The sequence below is a fragment of the Siphateles boraxobius genome, unplaced genomic scaffold, assembly GCF_051911475.1.
Source record: "Siphateles boraxobius isolate OS27281-9 unplaced genomic scaffold, OSU_SipBor_1 207, whole genome shotgun sequence".
Classification (NCBI taxonomy): domain Eukaryota; kingdom Metazoa; phylum Chordata; class Actinopteri; order Cypriniformes; family Leuciscidae; genus Siphateles; species Siphateles boraxobius.
This window is the reverse complement of record NW_027508819.1, coordinates 1,270,285-1,293,014: the sequence shown is the minus strand read 5'-3', so window position 1 is coordinate 1,293,014 and position 22,730 is coordinate 1,270,285. Positions and strand designations below refer to the sequence as shown.

Genomic DNA, 22,730 nt, shown 5'->3' with positions numbered 1-22,730 from the left:
TCTGGTGTGTGCTTCATTACTGCTTTTTCAATATAACTTTTCTGTGTTCTGTGCCATATTACTACATAAATAAATATTGTGCAGAATACAACAAACAGCAACAACATAAGACATCAGAGCAGTGTTGACATCGTTGCGCTTAAGCAAACACCTCCAACGACCTTTAAGGCGACCGAAGGCGTTCTCCACAACCATCCGTGCTGAGCTCAGTCGGTAGTTGTAGTTTCGTTGTTGAGGGGTCAGTGCATGGTGGTTTGTGAAACCCTTCATAAGCCAGTTCTTGATGGGGTATGCCGCATCACTGATTAAATGGACAGGAACCTCGACTCGATTCACTGTCATTGAGTTCTGTTCAAAAATCACAATGCAATTTTTTACAATGCTGCTGTTAATGTCATACATGGTGTAATACACTTGCATCTTGATATCAAAACATGACACATAAAATGTGCCCTTAAAACAAAACAAATATTGAATACCTCATGAGGAAACAGGTATCCACCCTGTTGCTCTGCCATTTTGAAAATGGGAAAGTTGGACAACACACGAGCGTCATGCGTGCATCCAGGCCAGCCCACATATACATCTGTAAAGCTAGTTGAAGAGACATGGCATTAAAATATGGACAAATAAAAAATGAATCGAATTTCTGTAATTATCACAATAGCTTAGGAACTACATTCTTACCAGAAATTGTCACAACAACTTGAAGTACAATTGAATGCCATCCCTTACAATTGTAGTAAGCTGCAGCATCATCTTGGGGAGCAATTATAGGGATCTGGCTATCGTCAATGGAACCAGCACACAAAGGATACCCGCGTTCAGCGAACCCATTTAAAGTCATTTGAAGAGCTTCTCCTTTGGGCAAGGAGATGAAGCGTTTCAAAAGCTTTCTCTTCAATGTTGCAGTGACTACGTGAACCAGTGTACAAACAGTGGATAGGCCCACACCAAAAATACAACTGATTGTACGGTACTCGCCAGGGGTAGCATACCACCACAAAACAATAGCCAATCTACGGCGTGGTTCAAGGGGCTTTCTCCAGTTAGTAGGCTTGCGTCTCAGGCTTAGCTCAACAAGTTGCAGAACAAACTCAAACGTGTCCCGTTACATTCGAAAGTGCTGCCGCCACTGATCTTCGTTGAAGTTTTCAAGGACATTTGACCAAAACACAGCCCCTTGAGGTATGTGTACCATCCACAGTCTTCTCTTCGAAACACCCATTTGCATGAGCTGTGTACAAAGAACTGTAGCTTTTAGCATCCGATGGCATCTCCATGCTTTACGTCTCGCTGCTTCATTTTGTTTCCTATTCTCTGCCATTTTTTCTTCCAGCGTATTCCTTATCGAATTAACACGTTGAAAAGAAGTCATAATCGAAAAAAGAATTGTAATTTGACCACGAAACATGTTGAACATAAGCAACAAAGTTTGAACATCAACATCTAATGCCCGTTCAGCTGCCATGTTGTTCAAAACAATGCAAACACTTCCGCTCTTCGACACGTACCTTATACGTCACATCCTGACGTCACGAGTCTTTACGGGATTTTTACAGGTTGTGTGTGAACGCACTCTCTGATTCCGGAAAATCACTGGCAGTGTGAATGAACCAAAATCAAACGAACCCGGGTCAAATCCCGACCATTACTATAGAACCAAGCTGACCATCTTAACTACTTCTAATGGTAACTTTGTATAATCATGCCATGATTTCCCACGTACACTTAGTTAGAATAATATTACAATAAACAGAAGTTTTGAGACTCCCCTTATTTATATTGGTCTAACAACACTATGTTGTTCTAAACGGAAAACACATTATTAGCCTCATCAGTTCTAAGTCTACATTGACTAATGCCGATGTGTTAGTCCTATCTCTGAAACTTCAGTATGTGTGCTCCTCTGCTCAACCTAAGCTGGATTCCAGTCCGCTTACTAACCTGAGCGTAGAATTGTGGCGTTATGGACTTAACGTAATCTACTAGAGTTAATAATTTCAGAGTAAGTTAGAATAATTCCAAATATAACCATTTATTAATAGTCAGGTAAATATATCATGCCAATTACATAATTCAAAGATAATCAATACAATAACATCAAATGCTCAGAGATAAAGAGTAAAAGATGCATACCTGACATTAGGAAAAAATACATAATGCTGAGTGTCCGAGGACATTCATCGTTACGAACTGGTCTGACTACAGAATCACTTTATCAGCATTTCTTTAATTACTCAGACCAAGACAAAACATCCCCCCAATGTGGGAAATATAATGTTTCCAAGTGAACTAAGTGAAGAGAAGGATGTGTAAAGGGAAGGAAGTGGGGGAGTAAGAAGCTGTCCTGTAACTTCACTCTGTGGGGTGTGGAGACACATGGCAGTGTGTGTTTGTGTTGTCCATATCTCGGAAGATCGAAGTATCTGAGGTTCTGTTTGTCTAACAATGCATTTCTGTATAATGTTACAAAGTGCTGAAGCTTAAGGAGTTTATGTGGTGATGAACTGCACAGAAGAAATCCTTTCATTATTTAGTTGTATTAGCAGAAACTATTATTGTAATTTTTTCCTTTGAAATGTTTTTTTTTTTGTCCTCTGCACAGTCCAGTCATCCATCTCTATAGCCTTTTTCTTTACGTTTCTCCCACATTCCACATTTACTAATCTTAAATGAATTTTCTTTAATTCACTTAATTTTATGCAGCTGACTCACTGGTAGACCTTTCTTAAGTGAATACTTGCACAAGGGACAAAAAATGGTAATTTCCACTAATATCTAGCAGTGGTTCTCAATCCTGTCTCTGGAGCGCCCATCATACACATGTTGTATTTCTCCTTAATGAAACACACCTGATCAGGTCATCAGTGTATTAGTAGAGACTCCAAGACCTGTCAGACAAAAGACACATTCAAAATGTGCAGTGTTGGGATGGAGCTCCAGGAACAGGTTTTGGGAACCACTGCTCTATTGGGTTTTTGGATTAGATTGTATAACATATCGGTCTGTAGGCTTTGATCATTATCAGCACCTCAGTGACTGTAGGGATTCCAAATGGCCCTTTTGGTGAAGAAAAGTGTGTTGTAACAGGAAAAACAAACGTCTTTGTTAACTCGCAATCCTACACATCTGCATGACCAGCACTAGGCTCCTGGAAGAACTGTGGAAGTCTCGTTCCAAAGAACTCTTGCTTTTTCTCAAAGTAGTAGTTGAATCGAGCCATGGCATACCTTAGAAAGATAGGGAGAGGGAAACATTTACATATAAATACAAGTTGTTTCTTAAAAGTAAAAACCTTTTGTGACCAACAAAAGTCAGAGAGGATTACCAAATTGAGAGTTTAATCTCTGCTGGATATTTTAAATGCGGTGGCACACATGAGGACCAAGAACCAGTGAGGGTGGACAGGGAAAACAGAAATACATACTGGTTCTATAAGAGCATTTTACGGTACTAAATATTTAACTCTAAATTAAGCACCATTTATCATCGGTAATACCATTGTGGAACCACTAGTTAGCTGTATAGCCATATATATATATATATATATATGGTGTATATATATATATATATATAGCCATATATAGGGTACAACAGGGCTAAAGGGGTGTTTGATATTAAAAACCACTAAATGGCACAAAAACATTCCGCAGCACTTTCCAAAACATCCGGTTTTCAAGATGCACGGTGAAATGTATATGATCCTTGATGTGATTGCGGGCAGCAGCGCAAAGTTGATTCTGCGCTAATATGATCTAATATATGTTTTTTAAACGGTTGTAGATTTAAGTAGCAAATGAGAATCGCTCAAATTAATGTTTATATTTTGAAACAAAGGTCTTCTTAATGATTTTGAGTTGTGTTCAAGGTAATTAAAGCAACAGTTTATCAAGAACAGAAGAATATGTAAAAGTATGGTATTTGGGGTAAAAGGCACAATAATTAACATGATAATAAATAGCTGGCTGCGGGCCGTTTTTAGGCATAGAAAATCTGGCACTTTAGTAGGGGTGTGTGTAAAGTGTGTCACGGACACCCTGAAATATGGTTTCTCCCCCCACTGGTTCCCCAACAAAGCGTATAAAGCATCCTTCTCTTACTTTTACCTCCAAAAGGTGTGATTTTTTTCACCAATGTATTGTTAAAGGATCAGTGTGTTTTGTCATTGTCCCATACAAAACTTTGACGGTCAATTTAAAAATGGTCTAATAAAATGTTTTATTTCAAAACATTTATACATATTATAAGTTAGCATGAGTAACAAAATCCTTTCTGTATCCAGATTTGACTGTAATAATAAAGCTACAACTGACACTTCAAAAAAAAAAAAAAAAAAAAAAAAATCTCAAGTTTGATAAAACAGTCTATAATAATGTTAAATATAGGCTATATCCAAATTACCAAACCTAATGCAATTTATTTATTGTCTGAAAGCAATGTACACAGCCATGTTTATAGATTTAGGTAGGGATATTCAGCTATCTAGTGGTTACACATGTGTACTACAGATAATATGGTTCATAATTTAGAGGTAAATATCTGTAGGCTACCGTAAAATTCCCTTAGTACATATTTCTGTTTTCCTATATTAAAATCGAGAGATTAAATCACCTCTCTCAAATAGCCATTAGCAAAAATATTTATTTTAACACCAATTTTATGCTGATTATTAGTGATACAAAAAAGGAGTCATGCGCATGTATTTGTATTGGGTGTACGACGTGTGCAGACATCCCTCCCTGCAAAAACACATTTCTGGGAGTTGAAAATAGCCAAAAAGAGTATTATAGGCCACTATTATATTCATTTGCGTAAGCCGGCTAACACAGGTTTGTTCATTCGGTAGCATTCATGCGCCGAACGTGAAAGTGATGTAGTTGAGTGTGACGAAGAAAGAGTCGAGTGTCTCCTCAAAATCTGAAGGCAAGTGGTCACAGAAGACGCATTTGAAACGCATGATAATATCAGGTGTAGTGGTACAGGTCTTGGCTGACCACTTGTGATCGGATCATCGGACTCGCATCTCTATATCATGTGGAAACTCGCTCGATTTCTGGGATATTGTATATAATTTGGGGGTTGAGGGCCTCTAGAAACCCCTGAGTCTAGGGGCCTGTGTAAACCTCAACCCATTCCTACATAGGCTTGGGAATCGGTTCCAGGTTCCGGTTTGGAACCGGTTCCAAACGTTCCGATCCATCGAAATCGTACACGTCCACTAGTTAACGATTCCACTAATGATTCCGAATGTTCCGTTCCATCCATACCTCCGTCGCGGCATGACGTTACAGTATGCGACTGGATTTTTAAAACCCCCCAAAAAGCGCGATGGCTACGAGACGTAAACGATCAAGGGTGTGGCTTCATTTTACAAAAAAAGACGATCAGCAACATTCAGAGTGTAATCTTTGCAAAGCGGTTCTCGCTTGAGCATAACAAATATGCTAGAAATGTTTAAATGTTAAATGATTATTGTTAGATGATTGTTAGATGATTATTTTTTAGTATTCATCTTGCGAATCTCCGATCCCTTCCTAACAAAACGGATGCACTTCTTCTCCTCACCCGCACTAAAAAGAATTTTTTTAACTCTGCTGCTCTGTGCTTCACTAAAACCTGGCTGAGTGAAGCCATACCGGACAATGCAATACATCTGCCGGGCTTCCAGCTGTTCCGAGCGGATCACATCGCGGAGCTAACGGGGAAAACGAGAGGTGGTGGATTGTGTTTCTACATTAACGAAAGTTGGTGTTCAGATATAACAACACTGAAGAAGATGTGCTCTCCTAATTTAGAGGCACATTTCATAAACTGTAAACCCTTCTACTCTCCTCGGGAGTTTTCCTCTTTCATTCTCGTGAATGTATACATCCCTCCAGACGCGTGCGTGAGCGCGGCGCTACAACAGCTGGCTGAACAAATAGCTGAAACGGAACAAAGGTACCCAGACTCTCTTTTAATCATTCTTGGGGATTTTAACAAAGCAAATCTTTCCCGTGAACTACCAAAATACAGACAGCACATTACATGTCCTACCAGAGACAGTAATATACTGTACCACTGTTACACCACAATAAGGAATGCGTATCACTCCGTCCCACGGGCAGCTTTGGGGCTCTCTGATCACTGTTTGGTTCATCTCATACCGACCTACAGGCAGAAACTGAAATCAGCTAAACCTGTAATAAGGACTGTAAAAAGATGGACTAATGAAGCAGATCAGGATCTACAGGCCTGCTTTGATTGCACTGATTGGACTGTTTTTTAAGCTGCTACCAACGATCTGGATGAGCTCACAGATACTGTAACATCATATATAAGTTTCTGTGAGGATACATGCATTCCTACCAGGACATTCTTATCATTCACTAATGATAAACCATGGTTTACTGGGAAACTCAAACACCTTCGTCATGCCAAAGAGGATGCTTACAGAAGTGGGGATAAAATCTTGTATAACCAGGCCAGAAACAGACTGACAAAGGAGATAGGAGTTGCTAAAAGAAGCTACTCTGAAAAACTGAAAAAACAGTTTTTATCCAACGACCCATCATCAGTCTGGAATGGCCTGAGGAACATCACCAACTACAAGTCACCATCCCCCCGATCTGTGGACAATCAACACCTGGCTGATGATTTAAACTCATTTTATTGCAGGTTTGAAAAGCCCACATTCACACCACACACCCGGTCTGATCTGCAATTCACACATTCACCATCACCTCCTGCCCCCCATTCCCCAACCTGAGCTTAAGATCTGTGTGGAGGACGAGGTGGGGGGTGATGGCGCAGTGGATAAGACACATGCCAGTGGTGTGAGAGACCCAGGTTCGAATCCACTGCGACACACCAATGTGTCCCTGAGCAAGACACTTAACCCCTAGTTGCTCCAGAGGCGTGCGACCTCTGAAATATAGCAATTGTAAGTCGCGTTGGATAAAAGCGTCACCTAAATGAATAAATGGAAATGGAAATGGAAATGTAAAGCCTCAGGCCCAGACGGCATCTCATCTGCTTGTCTAAAAGCCTGCGCTGAACAACTGGCCCCGGTCTTCATGCAGATCTTCAACAGATCATTGGAGCAGTGTGAAGTTCCCTGCTGCTTCAAATGCTCCACTATCATTCAGGTCCCCAAAAACCCCAAAATCACTGGACCTAATGACTACAGACCTGTCGCTCTTACGTCTGTGGTCATGAAGTCGTTTGAAAGACTGGTGTTGGCCCACCTGAAGGACATCACTGGACCCCTGCTGGATCCCTTTCAGTTTGCTTACAGAGCAAACAGGTCTGTGGATGATGCAGTCAACATGGGACTGCATTATATCCTGCAGCACTGGCGCCCCCCAAGGGTGCGTTCTCTCCCCACTGCTCTTCTCCCTGTCCACTAATGACTGCACTTCTAAAGACCCCTCTGTCAAGCTCCTGAAATTTGCAGACGACACCACTCTCATCGGTCTCATCCGAAACAGTTCCTGGAACTGGAACAGTTTCTTCCCACAGGCCATTTCCCTCCTGAACAGTTAACACTCCTCCCAAGGCATATGCCTTAAGTGCAATACTCCCACTGTTTAGTGCAATACCCTACAACTCAGGTGATACTTATATGTAGATTTATTTATTTATAATATTCAAAACACCGTAAATATGTTCATAATCTGTAAATCTGAAAATGTCTATTCTGACTAAACCCAACTGTGATACTTTTATTCTCATATATTTATATTTTTTATTCTTATAATTTGTAGTATTATGTTTCTTGTTGTATTTGTATTTGTATATGTCCACTGGAGGTCTCAGTACCAAAACAAATTCCTTGTGTGTGCAAGCACACTTGGCAATAAAGCTCTTTCTGATTTCTGATTCTGATTAATTGATGAAGTTTTTGTGAACACAATAAAAGTTAAAGTTAGAATGTAAACCATGATGCGTTGTTTACTCTTTTATAGTTTAGCACACACGAGTCGAATAAGTACGATTACAATACAAAGCTTTGTTTTAGAGTTAGAACTCTAACTCTAGAAAAATTAGTTTTTTTCAATTTCAATGCTTTCAACTTCTGTATTGATATTGCACACTTGGTTTTCATTCTCTAAAACCACTTTAAATTAGACATTCAGGCCAACAACTCTCAAAGCCACCCTGTAAGTGTTCAGTAAATGGTACAGGAATCGATATGGGAATCGATAAGGAATCGCATCGATAAGCAGACTAGACAATGGCATCGATATCGATAATTTCTTAACGATGCCCATCCCTATTCCTACATACAGGGGACGTTTACACATCAATGAGTAACAAACACTGCACTGAAACAGTCTGTCTTCTTATTACTTTCCTGTTACTGGTCAAGCTTTTAAGTAGTGTTCGGTTGAAAAAAGGTTTTATAGTTTTGACTGTAATTAATGTAAAAATTGACACTTGAATCACTAGAAATCTAAACAAAAAATATACAAGACAAAAAAGTAGTCATTGATATTTAAACATCCAAGTGCAAAAGGTAATAAATATGTAGTTATGTCTGAGAACAATTTGTTAGCAACTAGGGATTGCAAAAAACATATATATATATATATATATATTATTTATTTATTTATTTATTTAAACCTTTATTTAACCAGGAAAAGAATCATTGAGATTAAAAATCTCTTTTTCAACAGTGTCCTGGCCAAGACAGGCAGCAGTACTGAACCACATATACAGTACATACAAACATAAAATATGCAAAAACACTAGAAACATAAAACAACTGACACAGCAAATCTTTCAAAGTCAACCAGAATCATAAAAACACGTTACGTATCTGCAGCCAGATGTGGCTGCCTCCATGTCAATCAACAACCTCTTAAAAGCAACCAATGAAACGAGCTCAGTAAGTTTCAAGGATTTCTGTAAATTGTTCCAAGCAGAAGGAGCCGCAAACTTAAAAGCCTTTTTTCCTAGCTCAGTTCTGACCTTTGGGACAGATAGCAGGAAAAGATTCTGGGAACGAAGATTATAAGTCGCCGTACTGTTTATACTGATATAGATCAAAAGGTAGGATGGAAGGAGACCTAAAATACCCTTGTAGATGAAGATAAGCCAGTGTTGAAGTCTCTGTGTTGATAGTGAGGACCATCCAACACATTCATACAGTTCACAATGGTGAGTGAGGGCTTTCCTACCAGTGATGAACCTCAGAGATCCATGGTATACAGTGTCCAGTGCATGTAAACTTTGAGATGACGCATGCATATATAAAACATCACCATAGTCAAGTACAGACATAAACGTGGCAGCGACCAGCCTCTTTCTAGATTTAAACGAAAGGCATGATTTGATTCTGAAGTATAATCCTAATTTAAGTTTTAATCTTTTTGCTAGCTGCTGAATATGAAGACTAAAAGAAAGAGATTCATCAATTAAAATACCAAGATACCTGTACTTAGAAACACATTCAATTTTCATACCCTGGGAAGTAAAGATTGACGGGAGATTTGACTTCGATTTTGAATTTGAAAAAAGCATGACTTTAGTTTTATCTGCGTTTAAAACAAGTTTTAAATCATAAAGATTCTGTTGAAGCGTGTTAAAAGCAAGTTGTAACTGGGAGAGGGTCCGGTCTGCGGTGGGTGCAGAGCAATACAATATAGTATCATCAGCATAAAAATGACATTTTACATCAGACATGTTATGATCAATGCTATTTATATAAAGAATGAATAGTAGTGGCCCCAAGACTGACCCCTGGGGCACGCCTTTTGTTATTTGGAGATAGCGAAGAGTACAACCCTCTGCTTGCACATACTGAGTTCTGTCTGTAAGGTAATTAACAAACCAGCCAACAGTTTTCTCACAAAGCCCAGCCCTATACAGTCTCTGTTTAAGCACTATGTGGTCCACTGTATCAAATGCCTTTGAAAGGTCAATAAAAAGGGCTGCACAATGCTGCTTATTATCCATGGATTCAACAAAGTCGTTTAAAACCTTAAGAGCTGCCGATGTTGTACTATGCCCTTTTCTAAAACCAGATTGGAAGTCATACAACACACTATGACTGTAAAAAAAGTTCTTTAACTGATCACTGACAAGGGATTCTAGAATTTTGACCAGGACAGACAGTTTAGAGATTGGTCTGTAGTTATATAAGATGGTAGGGTCACGACCTTTTAGCTGGGGAACCACTAAGGCTGATTTCCATATGAGAGGAATGACATTTGTATTCAAACACAGATTAAAAATAGTAGTTAAGGGCTAGGCAATAAAATTTCCTGCTAGCTTTAAAAAGTAGGGATCCAGTTTGTCAGGACCAGCAGATTTAGTTGTGTCCAATTGCTTGAGGGCTTTATTTACGTCTGAGACTTTAATGGGACTGAAACTAAAAGACAGACTAGAAGGGTCAAGACTCATGTTGAGGACTGAGTGACTCAAATAAAAATCCTGAGGCTATGAAATGGTCATTAAAACAATCCAGCATTTTGGACTTGTCGGTAACCTTTAGAGAGTCCATGACAATGCTTGAGGGAAGGTCCTGGCCTTTACTGTTTTCTGATAAAGATTTTATAATTTTCCAATATTTTTAGGGATTATTTAGATTATGAGTGGTTTGAGAAAGAAAATGATCAGATTTAGCTTTTCTAATTTTGAGAGTACATGTATTGTGCAGTTGTCTGAAGACCAGCCAGTCAGAGTTCAGATTAGATTTCCTGGCTTTTGCCCATGCCAAATTGCGCTCATGAAGGATTTTTGCTAAATCAGGTGAAAACCAAGCATTGTTTCGACCTTTGACTCTATACTTCTTTAGTGGGGCATACTTATTAATTATATTGGTAAACCCTTCATAAAAGAGATTCCAGGCACTTTCAACATCTGTACTAGAATAAATTTTTTCCCAGTCATAGTAAGATAAATCATAAAGGAAGTCTTGTTCTGAGAAGTGCTTCATATTTCGCTTAACAATAATGCGTGATTTAGTTTTAGGCATTTTAGTATTTCTAATTGTTGCTACGACACAGTGGTCACTGATGTCGTTTGCAAAAATGGAAGCAGTTGAATATTTATGAGGAACGTTAGTTAGGATTACATCAATTAGCGATGATTTTTCCGGGTTTTTAAGGTTTGGCTGTGTGGGTGTTACGATCCCAGATTCTGCAACCTCCCTTGTTAGCCAACCAAGACCGCTTTCACCCGAGTTCTAATTTTCTCCGTTGCACTACATTCCCCAGAAGCCCTCTAATCACACTCAGCTGCAACTCCTAATGACTCTCATCACCTCGCCCAGCTGCAGTCTATCACCCAGACTATTTAACCGCACCTCGAACGGCTCTCAGTGCGAAGTTTTGTTTTTCGTTTGTGAACATTTCTGAGCATTATAAACCCCGGATAGCCTGACTGATTACTGACCTATTTTTGCCCCTGTCTTCTGCCTGTTTTCTGCCAGCCTCGACCCTCTGCCTGGAGTTCCGACCTTGCCTGTTATCTGCCTGCCCCGATCCACTGCCTGGTATCTGACTACGATTTAGCCCTGCCTGTTCACTGTGTTTGCTCTGGTTTACCTCTGTTTATTTCTGATTGTTTTCTAATAAACCTTCGCTGCAAATGGATCTATCTCAGACTGGTGACTCACAACAGAAAACTTCGCCACAACCAGATCCAGCAGCGATGTCAACCTTGTCAGCTGCCTACTCAGCCCAAGCGGATCAGATTGCAGCTCACCATCACCAGCTGAGTCATCTCACCTCACTGATGGATGAATTAGTCAAGGCTGTGCGCGGACTCCAAGCCTCATCAGCTGAACAACCGTCCCCGCAAGCCGTTGCTGCCGTTGTCAGCCCTGCACCAGCCCCGCCCACTGCTACTGCACGTCTCGCACTCCCGGAGAAGTTCGACGGGGATCCCGATAAGTGCAGGGGCTTTATTCTTCAGTGCTCATTGTTTATCGAACAACAACCGGCCCTGTACTCGACAGACACGGGGAAGATTGCATTCGTGTGTTCTTTGCTGACGGGAAAGGCCTTGGAGTGGATAACTGCAGTTTGGAGACCCGATGGTTCAGCTTTTCCTTCTTTCTCTGTGTTTCTTCAACGCTTCAGGGAGGTCTTTGAGCATTCCAGGGAGGGAAAGAGTGCTGGTGAGCGCTTGCTGGAGCTCACGCAGGGAAAATCTACTGCTGCTGAGTATGCTCTCGCGCTACGTACCCTGGCCGCACAGACCGCCTGGAGTGATGACACACTCAAGACTATTTTCCGCCGAGGTCTGAACCACGATCTTCAATCTGAGTTAGCCTGCCGTGACGAGGGCAGGGACCTCGACCAGTTTATCAACCTAACCATCCAGATTGACAATCTCATGAGAGCTCGCCGTGCTGGTCATCGCGCCGTCCCCGCTGCTCGAACCGTTCAGACCACCCGGGCCTCGACTCCCGCTCGCCCCGACGAACCGGAACCCATGCAGGTTAATGCCTACCATTTGTCTACAGAGGAAAGAGAGCGTCGGTTCCGGCTCCATCTGTGCCTGTACTGCGGCGAGGCTGGCCATCTGCGCAACTCCTGCCCATCTAGACCCCGTCCGACCGCCTCACGCCCGGTGAGTTCAGGCCTAGAGACCTCAAACCTCACCATGTCTGTGTTCGTGCCTGTGGTCATAACGACAGACGGCAAGCGGATACCTGCCAGAGCTCTGGTGGACTCTGGCGCCGCTGGCAACTTTCTTTCAACTGACTTTGCCCGTTTGCACCACATTCCTCTAACCCAGTGCTCTTCTCCCCTTGCAGTCGAAGCCATCGACGGAAGGCCATTAGGCACCGGACGTATCACACACCACACCCAGGAACTCCAGCTCCAGACAGGCGCCCTTCACACCGAAGCTATTCAATTCTACATTTTCCACGGTCCACGCACTCCAGTAATCCTCGGCCTGCCCTGGCTCCGCAAGCATAATCCCCAGATTCACTGGAGAACAAACCAGATCACCCGCTGGGATGCGTCCTGTCACTCCAAGTGCCTTACTCCTGTTACTCCGTCCACCATCCAGGTCATCGCCGTGCCCGCGGAGGGGGCAAAACTGAGCGGTCTTCCCTTTGAATACCATGATCTGGCGGAGGCCTTTAGCAAAGCTGGCGCCTCTCTGCTCCCTCCTCACCGCGACGGCGATTGTGCCATCGATCTTTTACCCGGTTCGGTACCACCCAAGGGCCGTATCTTCCCTCTCTCCCAACCAGAGTCCGAAGCAATGAAGAAGTATATTGAGGAGGAGCTTGCTAAAGGTTTCATTCGCCCTTCCACCTCTCCGGCATCTGCTGGCTTCTTCTTTGTTCAGAAGAAGGACGGAGGCCTCCGACCCTGTATCGATTACCGGGCCCTGAATGATATCACTGTGAAGTTCCGCTATCCGCTCCCTCTGGTACCTGCCGCCCTGGAACTCCTTCGTACCGCAAAGTACTTCACCAAGCTTGACCTGCGCTGCGCCTACAACCTTATCCGCATCAGGGAGGGGGACGAGTGGAAGACGGCCTTCTCCACCAACACGGGGCACTACGAATATCTGGTTATGCCGTTTGGCCTGGCGAACAGTCCTTCCGTTTTCCAATCTTTCATCAATAACATCTTCAGAGACATGCTCCACCGTACTGTCATAGTGTACATCGACGACATCCTGATTTACTCCGACACCCTCTCGGACCATGTTCAGCACGTTCGGGCCGTGCTCCAAAGACTCCTCCAACACCACCTATACGCCAAGCTAGAGAAGTGTGAGTTCCACCAAACCTCCATTTCGTTCTTGGGGTATATCATCAGCCCAGATGGGGTTGCTATGGATGAGAGTAAGGTCAAAGCGGTCCGTGACTGGCCCCGCCCCACGACCCTGAAGGAGCTGCAGCGCTTCCTTGGGTTTGCTAACTTTTATCGACGGTTCATAAGGAATTTCAGTGCTGTGGCTAACCCTCTCACCTCCCTTGTCAAGAAGGGAACCCATCGTCTCCCGTGGAACGACTCGGCCACCCAGGCCTTCAACTTACTCAAGCAACGTTTCACCACTGCGCCTATCCTGCACCATCCTGACCCCGGGCTACCATTCGTAGTGGAGGTGGACGCCTCTAACACCGCCCTGGGGGCCATCCTCTCCCAACGTCAAGGTTCGCCCCCCAAGCTGTACCCCTGCGCTTTCTACTCCCGTAAACTGAATACCGCTGAGAAGAATTATGATGTGGGTGACCGGGAGCTCCTTGCTATGAAGGCCGCTTTCGAGGAGTGGAGGCACTGGCTCGAGGGCGCCCTCCATCCCTTCGTAGTACTCACCGACCATAAGAACCTGGAGTATCTGCGTACTGCGAAGAGGCTAAACCCCAGGCAGGCCCGTTGGGCACTCTTCTTTACCCGGTTTCAGTTCACCGTCACTTACCGCCCAGGCTCCAAAAATGCAAAGGCCGACGCCCTGTCACGTCAGGACGATCATGAACTCACGCCTCAAGACCCCACGACTGTGTTGGCGCCCCACCTCGTTGTCTCCCCCATTCAGTGGGACATCAACACAGAGATTGAACAGGTCAACTCCCACACAGATGTCCCACCAGGCTGTCCACCTGATCGTGTCTTTGTCCCCGAGACTCTTCGGAACCAAGTCTTGGAACTTGTTCACGCCCATCCAAGTTCAGGACATCCAGGAATCACGGCCACCATCCAGCTTCTCCAAAACCGATACTGGTGGCCCTCCCTAGCCGCTGAGGCCACAGCCCACGTCCAACACTGCCGGGTCTGCAACACCCAGAAGTCTTCGCGCCAACTACCTGCCGGCCTCCTCCACCCACTTCCTGTTCCGCAACGTCCATGGTCACACATAGCCATCGACTTCATTACTGATCTTCCAGTTTCTGAGGGGCACACCACCATCCTCACCGTCATTGACCGTTTCTCCAAGGCCTGTCGTCTAATTCCACTCGCTAAGCTTCCCACAGCTCTGCAGACCGCCGAACACCTCTGCAACCAGGTATTCCGGTTTTATGGCTTACCTGAAGATATTGTTTCCGACCGAGGACCCCAGTTCACCTCACAGGTTTGGTCTGCCTTCTTCAGGACCCTTCAGGTTAATGTCAGCCTCACTTCAGGATATCACCCGCAATCCAACGGTCAGGCTGAACGCCTGAATCAGGAAGTGATCCGTTTTCTGCGCTCCTACTGCCACCAGCGCCAGGAAGATTGGAGTCGTTACCTGTTCTGGGCCGAGTACGCCCAGAACTCCATTCGAAAGCACTCCACCGGTCTGACTCCCTTTCAGTGCGTCCTAGGCTTCCAGCCACCTCTCTTCCCATGGTCAGGCGAACCCACTGATGTCCCCGCTGTGAACGACTGGCTTCAGCGCAGCGAGGAGACCTGGAACCAGGCCCACACCCACCTTCAACGAGCGGTCCACCGTCAGAGAGTTCAGGCTAACCGCCGTCGTCGGCCAGGGCCAGAGTATCAACCGGGCCAGTGGGTCTGGCTGTCAACCCGAGACTTACGTCTTCGGCTCCCCAGCAAGAAGCTCAGCCCTAGATTCGTAGGCCCATTCAGAATCACTCAGCAGATCACTCCTGTCTCCTACCGTCTAGATCTGCCTAGACAGTACCGTATCGCCTCAACCTTCCATGTCTCACTTCTCAAGCCTGCCGATGGTCCTAACGAGGGCGAGGAGGGAAGTTCCCATGACCAGACTCCTCAGCCCATTCTAGTGGAAGGCGAGGAGGTCTATCAGGTTCAAGAACTCGTGGACTCCAGACGTCGGGGCAGGTCCTTGCAGTACCTCGTGCATTGGGAGGGTTATGGTCCTGAGGAACGCTCATGGGTTGAGGCTTCGGACATCCTGGATCCCAATCTGATCACGGACTTCCACCTGGCCCATCCCACCAAACCGGCCCCTCGACCTCGTGGAAGACCTCGACGCCATCGGGCTCCTCGCGCCGGGAGTCGCTCGCAGGGAGGGGGCTCTGTTACGATCCCAGATTCTGCAACCTCCCTTGTTAGCCAACCAAGACCGCTTTCACCCGAGTTCTAATTTTCTCCGTTGCACTACATTCCCCAGAAGCCCTCTAATCACACTCAGCTGCAACTCCTAATGACTCTCATCACCTCGCCCAGCTGCAGTCTATCACCCAGACTATTTAACCGCACCTCGAACGGCTCTCAGTGCGAAGTTTTGTTTTTCGTTTGTGAACATTTCTGAGCATTATAAACCCCGGATAGCCTGACTGATTACTGACCTATTTTTGCCCCTGTCTTCTGCCTGTTTTCTGCCAGCCTCGACCCTCTGCCTGGAGTTCCGACCTTGCCTGTTATCTGCCTGCCCCGATCCACTGCCTGGTATCTGACTACGATTTAGCCCTGCCTGTTCACTGTGTTTGCTCTGGTTTACCTCTGTTTATTTCTGATTGTTTTCTAATAAACCTTCGCTGCAAATGGATCTATCTCAGACTGGTGACTCACAACAGTGGGACTGTCAACAATCTGAAAAAGATTTAATAAATCACAGTAAGCTCTGAAATCATCAGATACTGGTTGTAACCAGTTCCAATTTAGGTCTCCGAAGACTACTAATTCCTTAGAGTTATAATCAGAAAGAAGTTTCATTAAGGAGGGCAGAGCATCACTAATAGCCGAGGGTGTCCAATAACAACCAATAACCGTTATACTAAGTGATTTAGATACTTCGAGCTCCAAAGCTAAAAAATCAAATAGTTTAACTAATGATTTTGACAGTAGTACATTAACTTGATATTGATTTTTGATGTAAATTGCTACACCCCCACCTCTATTAAGGCGATCAGTCCTAAAAACATTGTAACCACTAATATTGATTTCCCCATCTGAAACAGATTTTCTTAACCAAGTTTCAGATAAGACAAATACATCAGCATCCGTGGAGTGAGCCCAGATACGCAACATGTCCATTTTAGGAACAAGACTGCGAACATTCAAATGAAAGAAACCAAGACCAGATCTTTCTTTAAAATCAGCCGGGGTGTTAAAACTTATAGGGGTGTCTGGGCCTGGGTTGGGCTGTACATTCCCTGACATTAACAGCAACAGAACAACTAAATATTTGTGCTTAGTTGATTTTTTATACGGTTCATTGCTTTTCTGTCCAAAATTGGAATCTTGGAGCACACAGGAGAAAGTGGTAAAATTGTCACATAATGTCATGATACTGGACAGGCAAACCAAGTCAACAGTGTCAGAGGGGAAGAAAAGGGACAGAAGGAATGATTCGACATTAAGTGAACAACCAAATACACACGTGCCCTTGTATGAATCACGCGGTATTGGGAGCACTGGACCGGAGTAGCCATTCCAGTGGTAGGTGCCCCCAGTAATAAATAAGGACAAAGAAAAATAAAAACATAAAGAGGCAAGGAGCAACCACTTCTTATTCTCCATGCCCTTTGCACCATCCAGACGTGGAAAGACAAAATAAAACATGGGGCCCGACAGCCAAGAAATAGGCCCAAGTATATAACGGCGTCCAGGTCAGTGACAGAAGAAATCCAGTACGGGTTTTCCGTTATAATATATATATATATAGGGCTATCCAGGCATCTAGTGGCTACACAATGGTATTACTGGTATTCATTTTAATCCTTATTTCAGATTACATTTTCACATTATATTTGTATGTATTTGTTAATAAGGATTAAAATGAATAGCAGTAATACCAATGTTGCTTTTTAAGATTTGTCTGGGGTGCTAATAAGGATTTCACGGAGAGCGTCGACATGGCTAGAAACGGCCCTTGCTGACTTTCCCATTTGTTGACATGACATGGTTAGATTCAGATGTATATTAAGTTGGCTGTCCACCTTAATCACCATATTTATAATCGTTATTAATCGTGTAAATCGTTATTAAATTATCTTGGGATCTCCTTTAATGCTTTTGGAATGTTTACTTTTTTAAATAATTTTGTTTCTGTATTTTTGTTTTTGGGCATTTTTCCTGATGTGTAATTGTTCCCAACATTGTTTTAATGCTTAATGTTTTTGCATCTGTAACAGAGCAGACTCCCGCACCGCCTCCTCTTCACCACTGGAGGGAGCCTCTCCGGAATATTAACCTCACTCACCGGACTCCAATTCCCATCATGCCTCATACCTGGGACTGATTGCACTCACACCTGCACCTCATTCACACACAGTCAAATAAGCCTCTTCCACACACCCATTCAGTGTGAAGTCTTGATCTGCCCTGGCCGTCATTTCTGAGCATTATTCCCCGTGTTTGATTTCTGTGTTTGACTTTGGATTGTTTATTGTTGCTGACCCCTATCTGCCTGCCTTGACCTGGACTGTTTATTGGACTCTGATTCTTGCTGCCTGCCTCGACCCTTTGCCTGTGAACCTGGTTTGTCTCAGCGTTTTCTGTTCTGCCCTGTTTGCCGTTGTTTAACCCTGCCTGTCTTGACCATTCTTAAATAAAAGCTGCAAATGGATCCTCCTGACTCCGCCTCTTCACAACAGTATCTGTACTGTGTGTCTGTGAGACCTCGCCACCTCATACATTTATAAGATTTTTAAACAAAATGAAAAAATTTGTATTATGTACTTTCACACAAAATCTGTTGCTCCATCAATGTTCAATGCAAGCATTGTTTTTCTTCTGCAATCATAAACTTTGGGAGGAGTGAAATCAAAGGTTTTCTTAAGTTGTGCCTTTAGCCCCGTTGTACCCCAATATAAACATATCTGTGTTTGGAAACATAAGAATTTAGATATGTATATTTAGACTACTATATTTATGGATTACTTTTTGTCAAATTTGAGATCGTTTTTTATTTTAGGTTATTTTGAAGTGTCAAACTATTATTGTTATAGTCAAATCACACAAAGTCACAGAGAAAGGATTTTGTTACTCATACACTAGCTACATATAACAGCTTCTTCAGTCACACGAAAATAAAAAGTAGTACTTTTACCATGGGCTATCAAAAATGGCTATATTTTAAAATATATAATTGATTACATATCTTTTTCTTGTTTATTTACTGATTTATTTACTTAATTTTACAGGAAATGGCTCGTGAGATATGAATCGTTGTCATCATTTTGCAAGCAATAGGTGATAAAGAAACATGCTTGTGTCGGCCCATCAGAAATTGAGCGTCAGCATCAGTTCTGGCAGGCCAAGTAGTCAAGATGCTGCTAACGCTATTGGCCAACAACACGGTCTCATCAGCGATCTGCTCTGCTGATCTGCATCAGCGCATCAGCTGTTCATCTCCCCTCGCTACTAATGACTACGCTCAAATCAGGGCGCCCTATTTAAACAGACTCAGTTCACTCCTAACTGCTTGCTGCTCGCTCTCTGCAACCGACCACCTCCCCAGCTCCTCCTTGTCGTGTATAACGTGGCATTTGCTATGTCATCGTTGATGCTCTATTCATATGGGGGAATAGTTCTGCTCTCCCAGTGCTAAACTGTGAGCGTTCCCTAATGCTGCTGCTGTCCTCTGACTCTCTGCTATTTCATGGTGCTCATGAAAGGTCAGAGGACTCCCTGAACAGAGCCATATCGCCAAATTTTAATTATCAACTTGATTGCAATTATTCAATAAAACTTTTCCTAAATCATTTTTGTCATGTGTGTTCTTGACTTAATAGACCTGACAGAACAAAAACAAAATGGTCATAAAACCCTTCATGATATGCTTTCAAACACAAAGCCCAGATGCTCTTTCTATTCTCCCCCAGTTTCCCTGTGTTATTTTGGAAAGATGTGTAACGTACCTCTTGAAGTCGAAGTCAATAGTGGAATGTTTAGCCTGCAGAAGAGCCCACAGACACCAGAACAAATGAGCCACCTGGAGACAGAGAAATCGTCTCATATTAGATCATTTACAAACATGGCAACAAAATATTATCCAGCTTGTGGCATTTTCGTCTTCATTGTTTGTTAAGCACACAACTTTTAATGTTTAATATTATGTTAATCTCAATGCAATAATGAAATGACTTAAATTTCAGCACTAAAGGATAAATGCTATAGAAAATATATTGATAATATTTTCTGAATATTAATTATTTTAAACCCCAACTAAACAAGCCAAAGGAAACAGACAGAACCCAAACTCCATCAGGTGACAGTATTATTATAGAGTGAATGGTTATTTCAAGAGTAATGTATATCAAGAATGAGAACAAAGAACACAGAAAAGTACAGGCAAGTCATGCCATCCAGTTTGTTTTGAACTGACTTTTTGACCATATAACAGTACAATCAAAATAGAGAAAACATTATAATATTTTCCCTCCAAATGTTGTTCACCACTGCTTGACATTTACATTTTTCCAACCTCTTCCCGCCTTCCGAAAACACTCACCAAGGAGAACTTGCAGACCTGTACATACAGTTCCTGGACCTCTTCCCGGGACACGGTTGAGTCCACAGCACTGGAGCTCTTGAAACTCTCCAGATACACAGAGAGCCAATCAAACTGGAGCTCGCGACTCGGGTACAGGCTCGAGTCAACGTTATCGATACCTCAACATAAGATACAGACAAATGATAACTTAGTGTTAGTAGACCAATTATTACTTTTAAAGCTGGTTATAGATCAATTTTTATTTTTATTTTATCTTTATTATTATTATTATTATTATTATTAGTAGTAGTAGTAGTACCTGCAAATTCATTGAAATGGTTTCCAATATCATAAGCTTGGTAATTAAAATCAGCATATTCATAGTCAATGAATTTTACTGTGCCTACAGTCAGAAAAATAAAATACATAGTTTAGTTATTATGAGTCTATGGAAAACAATACCAGAGGCAATTTAATCAAATACAATATGCTAATGAGTGTCGAAATTATACAATATATATTGTATTCTAGCTTCACATTAGATAACTACAGTAGAATACACCACAAAAAATCTGCTATAAAAATGATTTTCATACAGAATACCATGCACACATTAAAGTGACCTGAATTTCAGTTATGAAACTCTAGTGCAAGAGGATATTGAAATATAATATGTCATCAGTAATGCCACATAAAGCAGGTCCTCTACTTGTGCTTGAGCGATCATTTTATCTCTGACGTTTGCTGTGAGCCTGTTGAGTTTTCTGTGAATGTCTTATGACAGCAGTGTAAGAAGAACATTTCTCCTGCAAGTATTCATGACATTATTATGCATTATTATGCTTAGTGTAACTTTCTAGATTGTTTATAATTTTCAGAACAGAAGTATTTCATACACATTCAAATAGAGCTCAGTGGCCGAAACTGTTTGATCTAAACCAGTTCAGTCCTGTTCCTGGAGATCTAACCCTGATCCAGCAGACCTGAACCTGCTCATGAAGATCTCCAGGAACACGTGTAATACACACAGGTGTGTTGAGGAAAGGTGGATCTCCAGGAACACGTGTAATACACACAGGTGTGTTGAGGAAAGGTAGATCTCCAGGAACACGTGTAATACACACAGGTGTGTTGAGGAAAGGTAGATCTCCAGGAACACGTGTAATACACACAGGTGTGTTGAGGAATGGTAGATCTCCAGGAACACGTGTAATACACACAGGTGTGTTGAGGAAAGGTGGATCTCCAGGAACACGTGTAATACACACAAGTGTTTAGAGGAAAGGTGGATCTCCAGGGACACGTGTAATACACACAGGTGTGTTGAGGAAAGGTGGATCTCCAGGAACAAATGTAATACACACAGGTGTGTAGAGGAAAGGTGGATCTCCAGGAACACGTGTAATACACACAGGTGTGTTGAGGAAAGGTAGATCTCCAGGAACACATGTAATACACACAGGTGTGTTGAGAAAAGGTAGATCTCCAGGAACACGTGTAATACACACAGGTGTTTAGAGGAAAGGTGGATCTCCAGGAACACGTGTAATACACACAGGTGTGTTGAGGAAAGGTGGATCTCCAGGAACACGTGTAATGCACACAGGTGTGTTGAGGAAAGGTGGATCTCCAGGAACACGTGTAATACACACAGGTGTGTTGAGGAAAGGTGGATCTCCAGGAACACGTGTAATACACACAAGTGTTTAGAGGAAAGGTGGATCTCCAGGAACACGTGTAATACACACAGGTGTGTTGAGGAAAGGTAGATCTCCACGAACAAATGTAATACACACAGGTGTTTAGAGGAAAGGTAGATCTCCAGGAACACATGTTATACACACAGGTGTGTTGAGGAAAGGTAGATCTCCAGGAACAAATGTAATACACACAGGTGTTTAGAGGAAAGGTAGATCTCCAGGAACACATGTAATACACACAGGTGTGTTGAGGAATGGTAGATCTCCAGGAACACGTGTAATACACACAGGTGTGTTGAGGAAAGGTAGATCTCCAGGAACAAATGTAATACACACAGGTGTTTAGAGGAAAGGTAGATCTCCAGGAACACATGTAATACACACAGGTGTGTTGAGGAATGGTAGATCTCCAGGAACACGTGTAATACACACAGGTGTTTAGAGGAAAGGTGGATCTCCAGGAACACGTGTAATACACACAGGTGTGTTGAGGAAAGGTGGATCTCCAGGAACACGTGTAATACACACAGGTGTTTCGAGGAAAGGTAGATCTCCAGGCACACGTGTAATACACACAGGTGTGTTGAGGAAAGGTGGATCTCCAGGAACACATGTAATTCACACAGGTGTGTTGAGGAAAGGTAGATCTCCAGGAAGACATGTAATACACACAGGTGTTTAGAGGAAAGGTAGATCTCCAGGAACACGTGTAATACACACAGTTGT

The 22,730-nt window shown here is 42.9% G+C and overlaps 1 protein-coding gene across 1 annotated transcript in view; it reads right to left on the bottom strand.

The window, feature by feature from the left end:
• Positions 1-1,917: 1,917 nt before the first annotated feature.
• LOC143745615 (ethanolamine kinase 1-like) overlaps positions 1,918-22,730 on the bottom strand; it is an 81,280-nt gene continuing 60,467 nt past the window's right edge. The window contains exons 5-8 of the mRNA XM_077237748.1: positions 20,624-20,707; positions 20,323-20,483; positions 19,730-19,803; positions 1,918-3,233 (exon numbers count right to left, since the gene is read on the bottom strand). Coding sequence (XP_077093863.1) covers positions 3,125-3,233; positions 19,730-19,803; positions 20,323-20,483; positions 20,624-20,707 — 428 coding nt within the window. The 3' untranslated portion in view covers positions 1,918-3,124. The remainder of the gene's footprint in view (positions 3,234-19,729; positions 19,804-20,322; positions 20,484-20,623; positions 20,708-22,730) is intronic.